The sequence below is a fragment of the Acomys russatus genome, chromosome 27 (genome assembly GCF_903995435.1).
Source record: "Acomys russatus chromosome 27, mAcoRus1.1, whole genome shotgun sequence".
In the NCBI taxonomy this organism is placed as follows: domain Eukaryota; kingdom Metazoa; phylum Chordata; class Mammalia; order Rodentia; family Muridae; genus Acomys; species Acomys russatus.
The window spans coordinates 55,339,925-55,355,213 of NC_067163.1; the positions used below are offsets into that span (position 1 = coordinate 55,339,925).

General features: G+C 44.0%; 1 protein-coding gene across 2 annotated transcripts in view; it reads right to left on the reverse strand.

Annotated features, from left to right (window-relative positions):
* Window positions 1-10,947, reverse strand: part of Slc18a1 (solute carrier family 18 member A1) — a 30,818-nt gene extending 19,871 nt beyond the window's left edge. For both annotated transcript variants that reach the window (XM_051169876.1, XM_051169875.1), the window contains exons 1-7: window positions 10,824-10,947; window positions 9,236-9,590; window positions 8,108-8,166; window positions 4,164-4,247; window positions 3,208-3,300; window positions 1,550-1,639; window positions 1,308-1,351 (exon numbers count right to left, since the gene is read on the reverse strand). In XM_051169876.1, the coding sequence (XP_051025833.1) occupies window positions 1,308-1,351; window positions 1,550-1,639; window positions 3,208-3,300; window positions 4,164-4,247; window positions 8,108-8,166; window positions 9,236-9,590; window positions 10,824-10,947 (849 nt within the window). The remainder of the gene's footprint in view (window positions 1-1,307; window positions 1,352-1,549; window positions 1,640-3,207; window positions 3,301-4,163; window positions 4,248-8,107; window positions 8,167-9,235; window positions 9,591-10,823) is intronic.
* Between the last annotated feature and the right edge of the window lie 4,342 nt (window positions 10,948-15,289).

Genomic DNA, 15,289 nt, shown 5'->3' on the forward strand with positions numbered 1-15,289 from the left:
ATCCATGATCCTCTTGGCCCAGCCTCTTAGTGTTGAGATTACAGGTATGAACTATCACACTCTTTCAGTTACTAGGATGTAACTCTCCACTATCATTTGGAAAGAGGGTCGTGAAATACACTTGGTTCTGACCCTAGCCCTGTTTTCTGGCCCCTTGCATTGGTTTTGGTTGTTTTAGGGGAGTTGCTCTTGTTTTTGTCCATACATTTCTTAAATTTTAGCCTTTTAAACTTTCATTAATTCTAGATTTTACATTTTTCATCTTCGGGGGACACCTTTGTTTTGAGTCCTTCTTTGCCCTTTGGGTTAAAAAAGGAAATTTCAGAGTCAGGCATTGTGGTGGCCCCTGTAATCCTAGAGCTCAGGAAATGGAGGGCCAGGACTCAAGCTCATCCCTCGCTGCATAGTGAGTTAAGGGCCAGCCTGGCCTACGTGAGACTGGGTCTCCGGCTCTGGTCTGCTCTTATTCAGTTGCCCAGTCCTTGCTTTGCTGATCATTCTTGGAGTCCGTTAGTGGAGTAAAGACACTCCCTGGATGTCTTGCCTCGCTCCTTTAGCTTTGCTGTCTACCATTTTCTTCTTACAGTCAAGGAAAACTTCTTTGTGCCCTTCCCCCTGACGCTCAGCCCCAGGACCATCATCGGCAGTGTGCTCTGACTGTCAAACATAGCAGAGGTCTCGCCTCCTTGCTCTTTATATCTAGACTTTTCTCCAGCTCACACAGATCCTTGCCCTCCCAGGGGTGTCCAGCCCTTCTCTGCTTCTGTTGTTCTAGTCCCTTCTCCTTTGACTTCAGGCAGTTCACCAACACTGAAGGGACCCGGCCCAGGAATGGCAGGCATATGCATTCCTTCTCCAACTGACACCGTTTCTATCCCTGGAAAAATGCTTGCACCCCGAGTCCTTCCTTGATCAGTGCTCCCACCCCGGGCAACTCCTCCCTCGATGCTGCGTCTATGCCCCTGCTAACACAGCTTGATCTGGATTTCTCAGAGCCATCTTTGTCTTGGAGTCAGACAAGCACCAACTCTGGTATTTCTTCACTATGACTATGATGGTCAACAGGGGATGCTCCTGGAGAAGGTTGTCTGGAGGTCTCTGCCACCTTCTTCATTTCTTAGAAAACACTTGGTTTTTTCCACAGTCCCACTTCCATCTTTGTCCAATACCAAGCCAGACTTCTTTGCTACCCTAAGTGTAAGTCTGTCTTTAATCTAAATCTAGGGTTCACTTTTCCTGACTCCCCATTTCTCCTATGCTCAGCCACACTATTTATGCCACAGTCATGGAGTTTCATATCCACTTACCTCAGGAGAAACTTTGGAAGGCCATAGAATGCAAAGCTGGAGAGCTGAAGGGGGAAAAAAGGGGGACACAGAAGCATAGCTCTGTTTATTCACTGATTATCTGGGGCTCTAATGGACACATAGCTACCACCTTGACTTCCTCAGTTTCTTCCCTTTTTCCTCAAGACAGACACCATGGCATAATGCACTTCCAATCTAAGCTGAGCTCTTGGAGCTATCTGGGGGCATCAGCATTGACCTACCTCCATCCAGAAGTGCCAGGAAGGCCAAGATGAGGAAGGGCGAGGACTTGCCCACAAATTCATACATCACACTTCCGAAAGGCGCTCCCACTGAAAGGAAAGGCAGCACAGACCCTGCAGTGAGATTCTTCCACACCACCTGCTCAGCCTTTACCGAAAGCCTTAAGGTGCTGAGCTCCACTGAGGCAGGGGTTCAGAGGTGGAGAAGATTTGGTCTCTGTCTTCATGAATTTCCTTTCTAGTAGGTGAAATTTAACAGGGTAGGGGCCGGGAGGCAATTGGATAAGCAATTGAAGTGTGGCAAAAAAACAAAAACAAACAAAAAAACAAAACAAACAAACAAACAAACTCAACAGTAAATGATCTTATGCACAAAATACTGTGTGAGTCTAGTGGCATGAGTCAGAAAGACCAATGGTCACAAATGCTTTGCCAAGTCTATTGCACCTAGGGTGACATGTAGGAGTGACACTGAATGGTCTAACAGAGGGCACAAGTAGGGGTGGAGGCGATGGTAATGCAACATGAGGCCTTTGAGGGGAAATGTGAAGATGAAAATGGGTGGGGCAAGAGCTCCAGATACCCAAATGAGGCGTCTGCTGGGCCGTCTTGGTTATCGAGAAACATGATACTTTTTGGCAAAAAAGAAACAGCACCAGTTGTAGGCCCCCAAAAGATTCTCCAGTAGTATGTGCCATGAATGAAGGAGGGGGTGTGAAAGAGAACCAATAGGAGGCTAGTGCCATGTTCCAACCAAAAGAGAGAAGCTGACCTTGACGGGGCTTTAAGAGGCGTGGCATGCTCATTCTTCTGATAGTGACTGTGATGAGGGGTCTAATACAACCCACCATCCAAGGCTGGGCGTCTATACGGCTACTAACAAAGAACAAGGCTTTCTTCCCTCTCTTCTCAACCATGGTGGCTGGTAGGACATAGGCCAGGGAAGAAAGAGACCTGGGCCTTCCCCTCAGAAACCTTGTAAACTCCCTGAGAGTAGAACACTGTTTCAACCCTATAACTTCTATGGCATCTGTGCCAGCGTTGTGCTTGGTGTGGACAGAGTACTCAAGCAAAGGAAGCATCTTGTTGAATTAGTCCATGTGAAATCTAAACATCAAGGACAACATAAACATGCTGTTTGGAACTGGGCCTTCTGAGTCTAGAAAATCCGAATCCTTATTCCTGGCCTGGCCTTGGCATTACTTTGGAAACTACTAAATCATCCTTATTCCTCTCTCCATCCTGGGGACAATCATTCATCTTTCACAAGTTGGTGATGAGGACTAAAGGAGATTAATTCTATGAAATCAGCAGAGACTCTGGCAAAAGACTGGCTGTCCTGTGGAAAGCACCAGCTTTGCGTGAAAGTAGAGTTGAGGGAGGCAGTGGCCACTAATGTGGGGACAATCACTCCCTCTGACAGGTTGGCCTTCAGGATTTTCCCAGACCCTCATGCATTTTGCAGCTTCTTAAGGAGAAAGAAATGCCACTTTTTCCTGGTGATCTTTCTGAAAAGGTCAATGTCGTTGGGCCATGGACGCAAGGAAAATACTTACTTGTCTTCTACAACAGGAAGTACCTGCTGCCTGGAGCCATCTTTGCGGAGTTTACAGCCACCCCATCTCTTGAACGAAGATCTCTGTCTAGGTGTTACTTACCCAGAAGCCCCAAAGCCAGGCCCCCCAAAGCAATTCCCATGGCTCTCCCTCTCTCATGGTTGTCAGTATAGACACTGGCCAGCATCCCAAGCCCTGAATAGAAAATGACAGTTAGAGCTGGCACATGGGAGGTTCCTGATTGCTTCTTTCAGCCCTGGATCCCAGCCCTATATTATCTTGAGAGAAGGTCTTTGCTGCCTATTCTGTTTGCGCTGTTTTATAAAACAACTCACAATATATTGCAAGTACTGTACTCTACAGTTGTCCCTCCCTCCTTCCCTACACGTAGTTTATTATTTTGGTGATGATATTGTTAATATTGTTAAAAATGAGAAGCCTTAGGTGAAGGGTAATATAATAATACTGTTGTCTAAATTAGTTCATGTTTCGGAGGGTTTTATCGTTTCCTAACACACTGCCCTGCATGAGGAGGTCACAGAACAGGAGGGAAAGAAGCTATACGAATGGACTATTGTATTCAGTATGGTGCTCAAGGAGGAAGGTGAAAATACTAGGCACCTGGAAGAGAGCATGGACTGGCAACATCCTGCAAGTGTGCCATCAGGCCATTCAGTTGTGTGAGTAATATAACACAGCAGCCTCATGGGATACTGTGATAGCTTTGCTTATCAATACTTTGAACACTACAGTGACATTACTGAAAATAACAGATCCTACTAAATGAAAGCAATGCAAAGGAAGGGCCATGAAATGTCAGTAGACAAAAGCCTGACCTTAGGCTAATTCTTACTTGAGCTAGCTGCACCTGCATGGCACTGGAAGTTAACCTAGGCCAGAAATCTATGGGTCCTGCCCACAAGTCTACAATCAGTTTATTCCTGTATCACAATTGCTACCTCCTTGGATGACACTTTGTAGTAAGTGGTGTGTGTGTGCGTGTGTGTGTGTGTGTGTGTGTGTGTGTGTGTGTGTGTGTGTGTGTGTTACAGCGTTACCTGCAACAGATGAAAATGAAGATCCAATGCCTTGGAGGGTTCGGGCCACAAATAGGAGGGCATAGGTGCCAGAGAAAGCGAACACTGTGGAGTAAAAAGAGTCAGGATTATCCAGGTTGCGGGAGGAGAAACATTTTCCTCAGTAAGCTGCTCATCCTCCTGTAAATCGCCCCTCAGCCCAATTAACTAGGAGTAATTAAGTAGCCCTAATTAAACTTGTAGAAGGGGGACTCATTGGGAAGAGGAAGAGCATCAGTGATGGGGAAGAGGGTGATTGAGGAGGGGAATGGACATGATCAAAAATACACAATATAATGCATGAAACTCTTAACAAAACGCATGATAAGATATTGGGTTAATTAGGTTGTCACAATTAGATTTGGCAATCAACTTGACATAGCCCAGAGTCAACTGGGAAGAGGTAACCTCAGCTGAGGAATTGCCGAGATCAGATTGGCCTGTGGCCATGTCTATGAGGCATTTTCCTAATTACTAATTGAAACAGGAAAGCCCTGCCAACATGGACGGTCCTGGGCTGTATAAGAAAGGTAGCTAAACAAGCTATTAGAAGCAAGCTGGAAAGCATCTATTTTTTCTTTTTCATAGTCTGTGGATCAGGTTCAGCCTCTGGGTTCCTGTGTTGGCTTTTCCCAACCAGGGACTATACTGTGTAAACCAAATAATCCTTTTTTTTTTTTTTTTTTTGCACCAAGTTGTTTTTGGTAAGAACATCTTATCACAACAAGGGAAACCAAAATAGGACATGAAGAAAGGAAGATTTTGTTGTAAAGAATGATTTTTAGACCAGGGAGATAGCTCAGTGGTAACGGTGCTTTTTGCCAAGCCTGAAGCGTGAGTTCAACCCCAGGAACCACACGGCAGGAGAGAAGCAACTCCTGAAGTTTTCCTCTGACCTTAATGCACCCTATGTATAAGAAAGAAAGAAAGAAAGAAAGAAAGAAAGAAAGAAAGAAAGAAAGAAAGAAAGAAAGAAAGCTCCATTAGCAAGCTGACTCAGACTCCATAGAGGATGTCTGGAGAGCCGAGAAGAGTCCCTGTGATATAGACCTTAAGCATGCATGATGAGAGGAGACCCGTTATTTCATAGAATTAACATATTTAGGGACTTGAGAGATGGCTCAGTGGTTAAGAGCACTGGCTGCTCTTTCCAGAGGTCCAGGGTTCAATTTCCAGCACCCACATGGCAGCTCACAACTGTCTGTAACTTCAGTTCCAGGGCATCTGGCACCTTCACATAGAAATACAAGTAAGTAAAACGCCAGTGTGCAATAAAGAATGAATTGATCTTAATTTCTTAATAAAGAGAATTAACATTTAAATAAATAAAGTTGGGATTTATTAAATGCTACCGAGTGCGCTGCCCTGCTGGACTGGGAGCGGGTATGAAAAAGAAAAAGCAGAGCACACCCAGCTCCTGCCCTTGCAGTAGAACCATCGACCAGAACCGAGCACAAATGAAGCTGAACAGCCATCTATCTGGAGAGTGCCGTCTCAAACTAAATTACAGGTTGTGGAGGCTGTGTTGGTAGACCCAGACATGGCTCATCTTGGACTCCCAAACAATATCCCTAAAGAAAAAAGGCATCCCTCCCAAGATGCCTGAGCCAGACAAACCTTAATCCTCCTGACCACTCAGAGCTGTCTTTGCTTGTCTCTTATGATCTTTAGTTACAGCCCAGCACAACCACACCCATCTACTTAGTGTCTCTCAAAAGCACATACTCTTGGTCCTTTCTTTTTCAGCCTCTAATTCTCTATCTAGTATGCTCCAATTCCACTATTTTTATATCCTTAAAAAATGGAGTGGCTAATTTGTCTTGCGTTACCTGAAACCTTTTTCATTTTCAGAACGGAAAGTCACATTATGGAAAACCTCAGTTCCAGGAAAGTTACGATGGCTGGTCACACTATTGATAAAGAGCAACTGTTTTCTTTTTCCTTTTTCTAAATCGCTATGCTCCATTATTTCTCTCCAGGTTACCTTAAAGATTCCCAGCAGGGGCTCCTGAAAGGAGCAATGGTCATCAGCGACTTCTTAGTAATTTTTTTTTTGAGAGAGAGAGTGAGAGAGAGAGAGAGAGAGAGAGAGAAAGAGAGAGAGAGAGAGAGACTCGCTGTAGCTAAAAAAGCCTCTGACCTTCTAAGCCTCCTACTTATAGCTCCCAAATTCTGATTACAGGCATGTGCCCACACACCAAGTTCTTGCTTACTATTTTATTCAAACAAAGCAAGTCCAGGACAGCCAAGGCTAACACAGAGAGACCCTGTCTGGAAAAACCAAAAAGCAAACAAACAAACAAAAAACTATTTTATTCAAACTCTAAGTAAGGCTTACATAGGCTATCCTAACAGCCAAACATATTTGCTTTTGTATAGAATTAGGCTAACTCAGGGGAGCAATGCTAGTGACTTCATGGAAACCATAATTGTTATTTGGCACACACAGTTTGGTAAATGGAAAAAGCTTTTAGTCTACTACTTCAGGGAAGAGCAGGTAAGCATTTTATGCTAACTAGTTTTGAGTCAGAGATATACATTGTGGGCTTATTTTGCAGGGTATGGTCATAGTTCCCAAGGCAACCACCATACTCTTCTCTACATACCTAGAACATATTTTATTCTTTATATGTGTTTCAGGAAAAATGTTAATGGATTTCTAAGCCACACTGGATGACCTTGTTCCTTAAGTTGCTCTCTAAGCCCACCTGAACTTATTGAAGACTCATGAACCCTGCTAATGTAAACTTCCTACTTTTCTTTTCATATTAATAAATTTTGTTCTTTTGCAATTACATACTTGTACACTCTGGTTCCCCAACCCAGCATCCTCTCCCAATTTCCCTCCCAATCCAACCAGCCCTCTACCCCCCATAAACCTCTTGCTTTCATAAACTGGCTTTGGTTTTGTCTAGTGTTCCACAGAGTTGGATGAGGGCCTTCTCTGTGACCCCGAGTTTAGAACTAAGCAGCCCAGCCTGGTGGCCTCACTTTCTTTCATTCAGTTATAATTGTGCAAGAGTGTTTCCAGCTCTCAGCAAGAGGGCGCCGTCTCAAGCTCTTGCCCTTCAAAGCCTTCCTTCCATCCCTAAATGCAGCTAATTCTTGTTGGACTTTGCATTGGGTCAGCTCTTACTCTGGAAAGGAAGAAAAGTTGAAAAATGAGGAATACAGAAAGAAGGTAGAAATCTAAGGGAAAAACTACAGAGAGGAAAGCTATGTAACTTGGAGCAGGAGATCAGCAGGGGCAGGAGGAGACAACGGTGGGTCCACTGGAGCCTTCCCTGCACTGCTCCCTCAAAAGTGGACACATGCACCCTTGTGCTTGCTCCCTTTCCTACTCCACCTCTACTTTATTAGTAACATTAAGCTGACACTGGATGGCATTTGCATCTACTTTCCTAGGTATATATTACCTTTAATGCCCTTAGCTGGGAAACACTAGGCCTTTGGAACTTTTCTAGCTACTATGAGCCAACATCCTTTTTTGTTGCTGTTGTTAGTCACCCTCTACCATAACATACCAACATAACACTATCTCTTTTAAAAGATGGGAGGCTTGCAGTAAACATGTTTAAGAGGTTAGTTACACACACACACACACACACACACACACACACACACACACACACCTGAACAAGTAAATGTGCATACACAGTGCATATATATTATAGCATGTACATTCAGACAGCTCTCATGATTTTTACTGAAGTAAATTAAACGCCTGTTCTCCTGTAGGAGATAAGAATGATTCTAATTGGAGGAGGTGGTTACCTCTGGTCCAATGACTGGAAAACAGTTCAGTCAATGTCCCAGTTGACTTATTCAGATGTCCCATTTTTCTCCCAGTAACTCAATCGTGCTCTCTTACACTACATTTGCATGATGGACTCAAAGCTACTTCATGAAGAGAAGCAATGACTTACTTAGTGTGGAGAGAAACATGATCATAAAGCCAGCAAACATGGGGATGTGATAGCCAATCCTAAAATGGAAGTGAACAAAGACAGATAGCGTTGCGGTAGGCATTTGTATACTTGGATGGTATTTTTTAATAGAGATGGGGTTAATTTGAGAGCATATGTTTAATATGTGAATGCATCCACATAAATAAACAAACATGCAAATCTACCCACAGACAAGGCCCGAATTTCCCTTTCTAGGAAAGGCACCTCTCACAACCTCAGTGTCATCCTACATGAAATTTCTGGGAAGCCAGAGCTTCAGTCAGACTATGTTCAGACTGTCCTGTTCTCTCCTGCCTTCCACTCAAGCCACGGTCACCAACTGCCAGCGGCTCCCTGCTTCTGCTCTCCGCATTCAACATTCACATCACTAAGAAAATGTGACGCCTGTAACATTACACAGACAGCCTGTTATCCCAAAGTGCAGGCTGCCCTGGAGGCCAGAGCAATCCTTCTTTCTTTCTGCGAACCACCTATGTCAGCAATTATCAATCTGTGGGTCACGAACCATTTGGCTGTCAAAGAGCCCTTCACAGGGGTCACATATCAGATATCCTGCGTGTTGGATATTAACATTATGAATCATAACCGTAGCAAAAATTACAGTTATGAAGTGGCAGTGAAAATAATTCAATGTCACCACAACATGAGGAACTCTAGGAAAGGGCTATAGCATTAGGAATGTTGAGATCCACTGACCTACATAAAACCCAGGCCTCTGTGCTAAGCCTGAGTCTATGCTTTGTTGATGGGACTCTGTGGTGTTTGAATAAGAATGGCCCCCAGAGGCTCGTATATTTGAACACTTAGTCACCAGAAAGTGGCATTTTGAAAGGGTTAAAAAGATTAAGAAGAGTGGCCTTATTGGAGCAAGTATGTCACTAGGGGCAACTCTTGTCCCCACCCCCCTGCTTATGGATCAGAATGCAGCTCATACTGCCGTGCTTCCTGCCATGATGCTAATGGACTAAACTTCTGAAACTGGAAGCCAGCCCCAAATTTAAGTGTTTTCTTTTACAATTGTTGCCTTGGTGATTCTTCACAACAACGGGTCAGTGGCTAAGACAGACACTGTGGCCATTGGATTACCTGTTGGTAAGAGGTCCTACAAATGGGTTGACCAGAAGTTGCATCAAAGCCTTTGAGGCAAAGAGCATCCCAACCCGGATGTTTTCTTCTTCCAAGAACTCTATCCCTTGTAAACAGTCGTTCGTAGGTACTGGGCCAGCTTCAGTGGCTGGAGGAGGAGTGGTGCCATTTGTCCACGCTACATGGAAGGGTGCGTGCTCCTCTACAGCCATGGAGGTGTTGTCAAAAAAGGATAATATGGTAGAGAAGGTGGCAGAGGTGAGAGCTTTCTGGGAGCTTCTGGAAGAGCCCTCACGCAAAGAAGAGTTGATGTCTTTGAACTCTGTCGCATACAGGAAGCTGGGCACAATGGGCACTGAAAATCAACGAGGATGTGTGAGGAGAGTCAAGGACAAAGATACATTTACCACTGCTAAGTTCAAATGCATTGCTACGAGGTCCAGTTTTATGCAGAAGGAAGACACCTAAGTGGCGTTATTGAAAGCCTACTAAAGTTCACGCCTCCTCAAGTCATCCTTAGCTAAAGGACCAAATTCTAACCATCATGATGGTAGTCTTCATGGGCTTTTGGCATACTTACTGGTCAGTTCACCTACTTGCAAAGCATCATGCGTAACCTGAGAATCAATAGTTGATGCTAATCTACAATGATTTTTCACAGATGGATACAAAATGGGGGAAATAGAGTCACCCAACACACATACTCGATGTGAAATAGAACACAGCTGGTTCTGCCCTTTTGTGTCAGCTGTTGGATGGCCATAGGGTTGGAAAGGTTAAGGACATGGGCAGTGTGGTGTAAGACACTCTGACTAGGAGGAAGTTCACAGGGGTTGGATTCCAGCCCCAGCATTGGCTAGTGGAGATCCTGGACCTGTCATTTAACCTCTTTGAGCCTAATTTTGTTTTTGTAAAAGAGACAGACCCTACCAGGATGCACTGATGTCAAGATCTCTATAGTTGAGTGGAATGTGCATGTGTATGTTCCTTTGATGCAAAGATTCCATATGTGCTCTGTTAGTGTCTGCGGGAGTTTTATGATTATAACTCTAACTATAGAACCACAAGGAATGAGTATTGACTTTATTGGATTACCTACTTGTCATAAGAAGCCTCTTCCTTAAAGCATAGATTTCACCCAGGAGGGACAACATGCTAGAACTTAGTTGTACACTTTCGTAATATCATGTAAAATTAATTAAGTATCAGCCAGAAAATGCAGGACTGTGAAACTGCAAATAAGGCAAGGCTTGGTAAGGACTGCGATGCCCTATATTTGTAAAGAAGAAGTTGGGAAAGCATCACAGGAAAACATCACTCACTGTCCCAGGTGACCTGAGAGTCATCAGCAGCCATGGGAAGACATAATGGTGAAAAGGTGACATCCTGACTTAGGGCTTCTTTTCCTGCCAGGCACTTCTGAACTTGCTTTTGTTTGGACCTCTGGGGCCATTAGTCCTAAGTCTGACAGTCTTCAGACCCTGCTACCCTGTTCCCTCCACAACCACCATGTCTTGTCCCAGGGTGTGTGCTACCTGCTGTGACCCAAAGCAGACTACACCCTCTGCACAAAAGGCCCCCAACATACCCACCACAGTGAGAAGCGTGTTGTCCAGGAGCAGGGCCACAAACACCACCATCAGCACCAGCTGACGGGACTGTCTCCCTTCCCTCAGCAACCGCCGAGGCGTGTCTAGAACAACCTGGAACATGGCGAGGGCTGCAGGAGGCTGGGCTGGGTAGAGAGTGGGAGAGAGGAGGCCTTCTCCAGGTGCTTAGGAAGGTCCCTTGACAGACGTGGGTCTTCTGTCACATTTACACAAGAAAGGGAAGTCTGCCTGGTCCAGGAAAGCTCACTGTTCGAATGAAAAGTGTGAAGGTTTTGCAAGTAGCAAAAGTTTGAATTTTCCAAGCACGTTTGTTCATTTCTTATATAATCTCAATAATTCCACATTTCCCACAACACTTTCCAGAGAAGTTTTGCTTACTAGATTTATATATGCAATCGCACATGCTGCATTAAGCAGACTGGACAAATGACCAGCCTCCTTGTCTCTCAACTGTCAGACATCAGACTCTCATCTGAACGGTGTAGGCATCACCTGAGCCATTACTCTCTTTTCTTGTGATTTTTTTTAAAGTTTTAACTTTTAAATATGGTTCTTAATGGCATTTAATGAGTCAGGCATGGTGGTGCACACCTGTAATCCCAGCTCTAAGGAGTGGGGGCCAGGAGGTTAATAAGTTTGGGGCCAGCCTAGACTACCTAGAGATACAGGTCACAGCTACACAGAAAGACCTTGTCTCAAAAATAAAATAAATAGAAATAAAAACAAGTTTAATGCAAACAAAAAACTCTTAAGTTTATCACCACTCAAAAATTATAGTATAGCAAACTGTATGTAAAATGCAAAAATATGTGTCACCAGGCTAACTGACCACTGATAAGCATTAACCATAAACAAAACAGTTAAAAAAAAAAAAAATCAAAGACACGGGAGAGGTTTGTCCTGGGTCACACAACTGATGTTAAACAGAGCTAAACTTGTGTATTTGCATTCTGCCTTCTTCTGTGGATATTCAATGTTACAAGTGCTCATGTTTTTGTATTTGAGCTTCAGGACCCTGTTCAGAAAGGTGTGTTGCCGTGTAAATAACATACTAAATCTCACGATGGGTTTCCTAAGTGATTTCCGCATCAGCAGTTTCCTATTTAGAAGCCTGTGTCCTGTGTGACCCTCATGTCACAGCCACTTATCTAATCTCAGGGAATCACAATTTCTGAGAGGATTTCATTTGCTTTTTATGAGGGCTTCTGTTACAGTGCCAACAATACCAATCATGTACCACTTTTAAATTGATTACTGTTGTAAAATGCACGATGCGGATATGACACTGTATTCATAGCTTGGCATGTCTGTAAAAAAGATGTGCGTTTTTTTTGTTGTTGTTTTTTTTTTAAGACTAGAAAGATGTACATTCAAGTGCTGGTTACTTATAATCAGAGACTGACTTTGACTTGTTTATCATTTTAAAAGAATTCTATAAGAACCAGTTTCATAATACAAGCGGTAAATAATTTTAAGTGGTTATATCTAGGATTAAATGTCAGACTCAAATGTTACAAGTACCCCAGGCACTGAGCTTGTGTCTTTTAAGCCCGGGCTACAAGAATATCTGCCATGCGGCAGTTCAAGAAACAGGCTCCCCCATAAAACAAATTCCCAGATAACTCTGAACCAGGAACCACACACAGTGGCCGAGAACCCTTCCTTTATTTGTATAATGAGAAATTTCAAGCTACAAACTGACTTAAGACACATAAGAAAGAAAAGGTTAAAAGAAAGCAACAAAAACTAAAAACTGTTAAACAAAGTAAAGGAGGAAGAGAGAGATTAAACATACAGCAAAACAACAACAAAAACAGAACAAGAAATCTGTCAACCCATCAACAGTAAACAGTCAAACCCTCTAACAGGAAACAGAAATTTTAAGGAAGAATTGAACTTGTTCAGAAAGGAGAAAAAAAAAAACCTTACCTCACAATTCATCTTGGTGTGAGGAGCTCAGGGAGGAACTGGCAGCTGTTGGCAAGACAGCGGAGACTCTGTGCTCTGAAAGGGCATGCGCTGATGGATTTATTGCTGCCTGCTATCTGAAGATAGCGCGCGCACACACACACACACACACACACACACACACACGCACACGCGCACACACACACACACACACACACACAAGCACTTCGTACACAAAGGCTTAATTGGAACCTCCAACAGGTTTCCTTTAGATCCTTAGCTCCCTGCGTCAAAGGCAGACAGGGCCACAGCTGGAGAACCCAGCGGGAGTGGATTTTTCCTAGGCAAAGAGGCTCTGGGCTGTGCTGGTTTTCGTCTGTGCTTATCTATCATATGACTCGTGGCTGGGTCTGGATGCAAAGTAGGATGCAAGACAGAAGCAGGGAGCATCTCCCGCCCTTGGCTACTTAAAGATGATCTTGTGGTTCAATTTGTTCCTTGAAAGTAATAAACCTTGAAACATTTATATGAAGAAAAGAATAAGTGCTTACTTTTCTCTGGCCATAAAAATCTAACATCAGGGACCAAGATGATTCAATTAATAAAAAGGTTTAGCACATACATATAAAGACCTGAGTTTGATTCCTAGAACCTACATTAAAAAAAGAAAAATGATGTGACAGTGCATGTCTGTAATTGAAGCACCGAGGACACAGAAACAGGATCGCCAGGCCTTTCTGGCCAGGCAATATAGCTGAAGCGGTTTCAGTAAGAGACGGTCTCAAAATATATGGAGACAGGGGCCTGGAGAGATGCCTCAGAGGTTAAGGGCACTGGCTGCTCTTCCAGACGTCCTGAGTTTAATTCCCAGCAACAACATGGTGGTCCACAACCATCTATAATGAGATCTGATGCCCTCTTCTGGTGTACAGGTGTACATGCAGACAGACCACTGTATAATTAATTAATTAAAAATATATGGAGACAAATTGAGGAAGACATCCAGCCTTGACTCCTGGTCTCTACACCTATGTGTACACGCATGTATTTGCACCTGTACCCACACTTGCACACGCACATGAACATCTACAAACACACATATAAACACACACAAACCAAACATCTACGATCTATGTATAGGCACAGATTTTTTCACCTCACAAGCCTACCTCAGATCTGGTCACATAGTAGCCTCCAGCAAGTCTTTATTATGGGGTGACGGGATAGGTGGCTAGAGGACAGACAGAAACTCGTTGAGAGATATTCAGAGGCACCATGGGTCTGTAACATTCTACCGTGAGGCATCTTCAATGGGACATTGAATGTAAAGTTTACAAAGGGCCAAATAGGACAGATAACCAAGAGCAACAGAGGTCTCCTCTACTGTGAGCCACCCTAACCCAGTGAATAACTTGGAGGCTTGATTTAGGGCTAAAAAAGAAAGAAGGAAAGAGCTTTAAAATGTAAACTCAGAGAGAGAGAGAGAGAGAGAGAGAACAAGATCATTAGGGAGAGGTCACTCCTGTGGGTGCTGTGAATCTAGCAGCAGAAAAAGCACACATCTGCTTTTGTACACTTCTAGAGGTCAGAGGTCCACACAGCTGAGCCTGCATTACAATGGAGGCATCTGCGGGGCTTTGTTCCTTCCAGGGATCTGGGGCCCATCCAATTCTTTCAGCTCTGAGAGGCCACCCACAGACCTTGGCTCCTGGTATTCACCATCAAAGCGAGCAGCTAGGGTCTAACCCTCTGCCTCCTTAACTTACCAGAACTTACACGTGGTTATGCTGAGCACACTCAAATATTTCAAGACTGTCTTTCCATCCCCAGGGCCTTAAAACAACCACACCCGCAACACCTGTACCTTTCAGCACACATTTAAACAGTCACAGGCTCATGGCTAGGATTCCAGCCTCTCTAGGTGCCATTGCCCTGTTATCACGGTGGTGGTGAGCACGTGGGTTCCCCAACATTCCCCGATGCCCACATCTCTAAGGAAAGAAGGGTTATAATCAAAAGTTAGAGGAGATGTATCAGTAAATACATTTTCTAGCTCTGAGCAAGAGAAAAGGTCTTTTTGGCACTTCTGCCACCACGTTCCCTGCCAGCTGCTGTTTAGGTTCTCTGAGAGTTTAGGCATCTCCAGCACAGTGCAACAGTCTAGTAGCGAACAGTCGCATGAGGCTGGGGCAGGGAAAGAAAATGCAGAGATACCGCCAAAGATCAGAGTCTCCCCAAAAAGTGTATGAAAATGATGATTTGGGGACCTGAGGGTTTAAGAGGGCAGGCACGGCTGAAGAATTACCACACTTTTTTTTTTTTTTTTTTTTTTTTTAAGACAGGGTTTCCCTGCGTACCCTTGGCTGTCCTGGACTTGCTTTGTAGAATAGGCTGTCTTCAAACTCACGGAGATCTGCCTGCCTCTGTCTCCCTGAGTGCTGGGATTAAAGGTGTGCACCACCACCGCCCGGCATTGCATTTTACACTAACAGAAATAATAGCAACAATGACAACCACTGTGAACTGCCTATTGCAT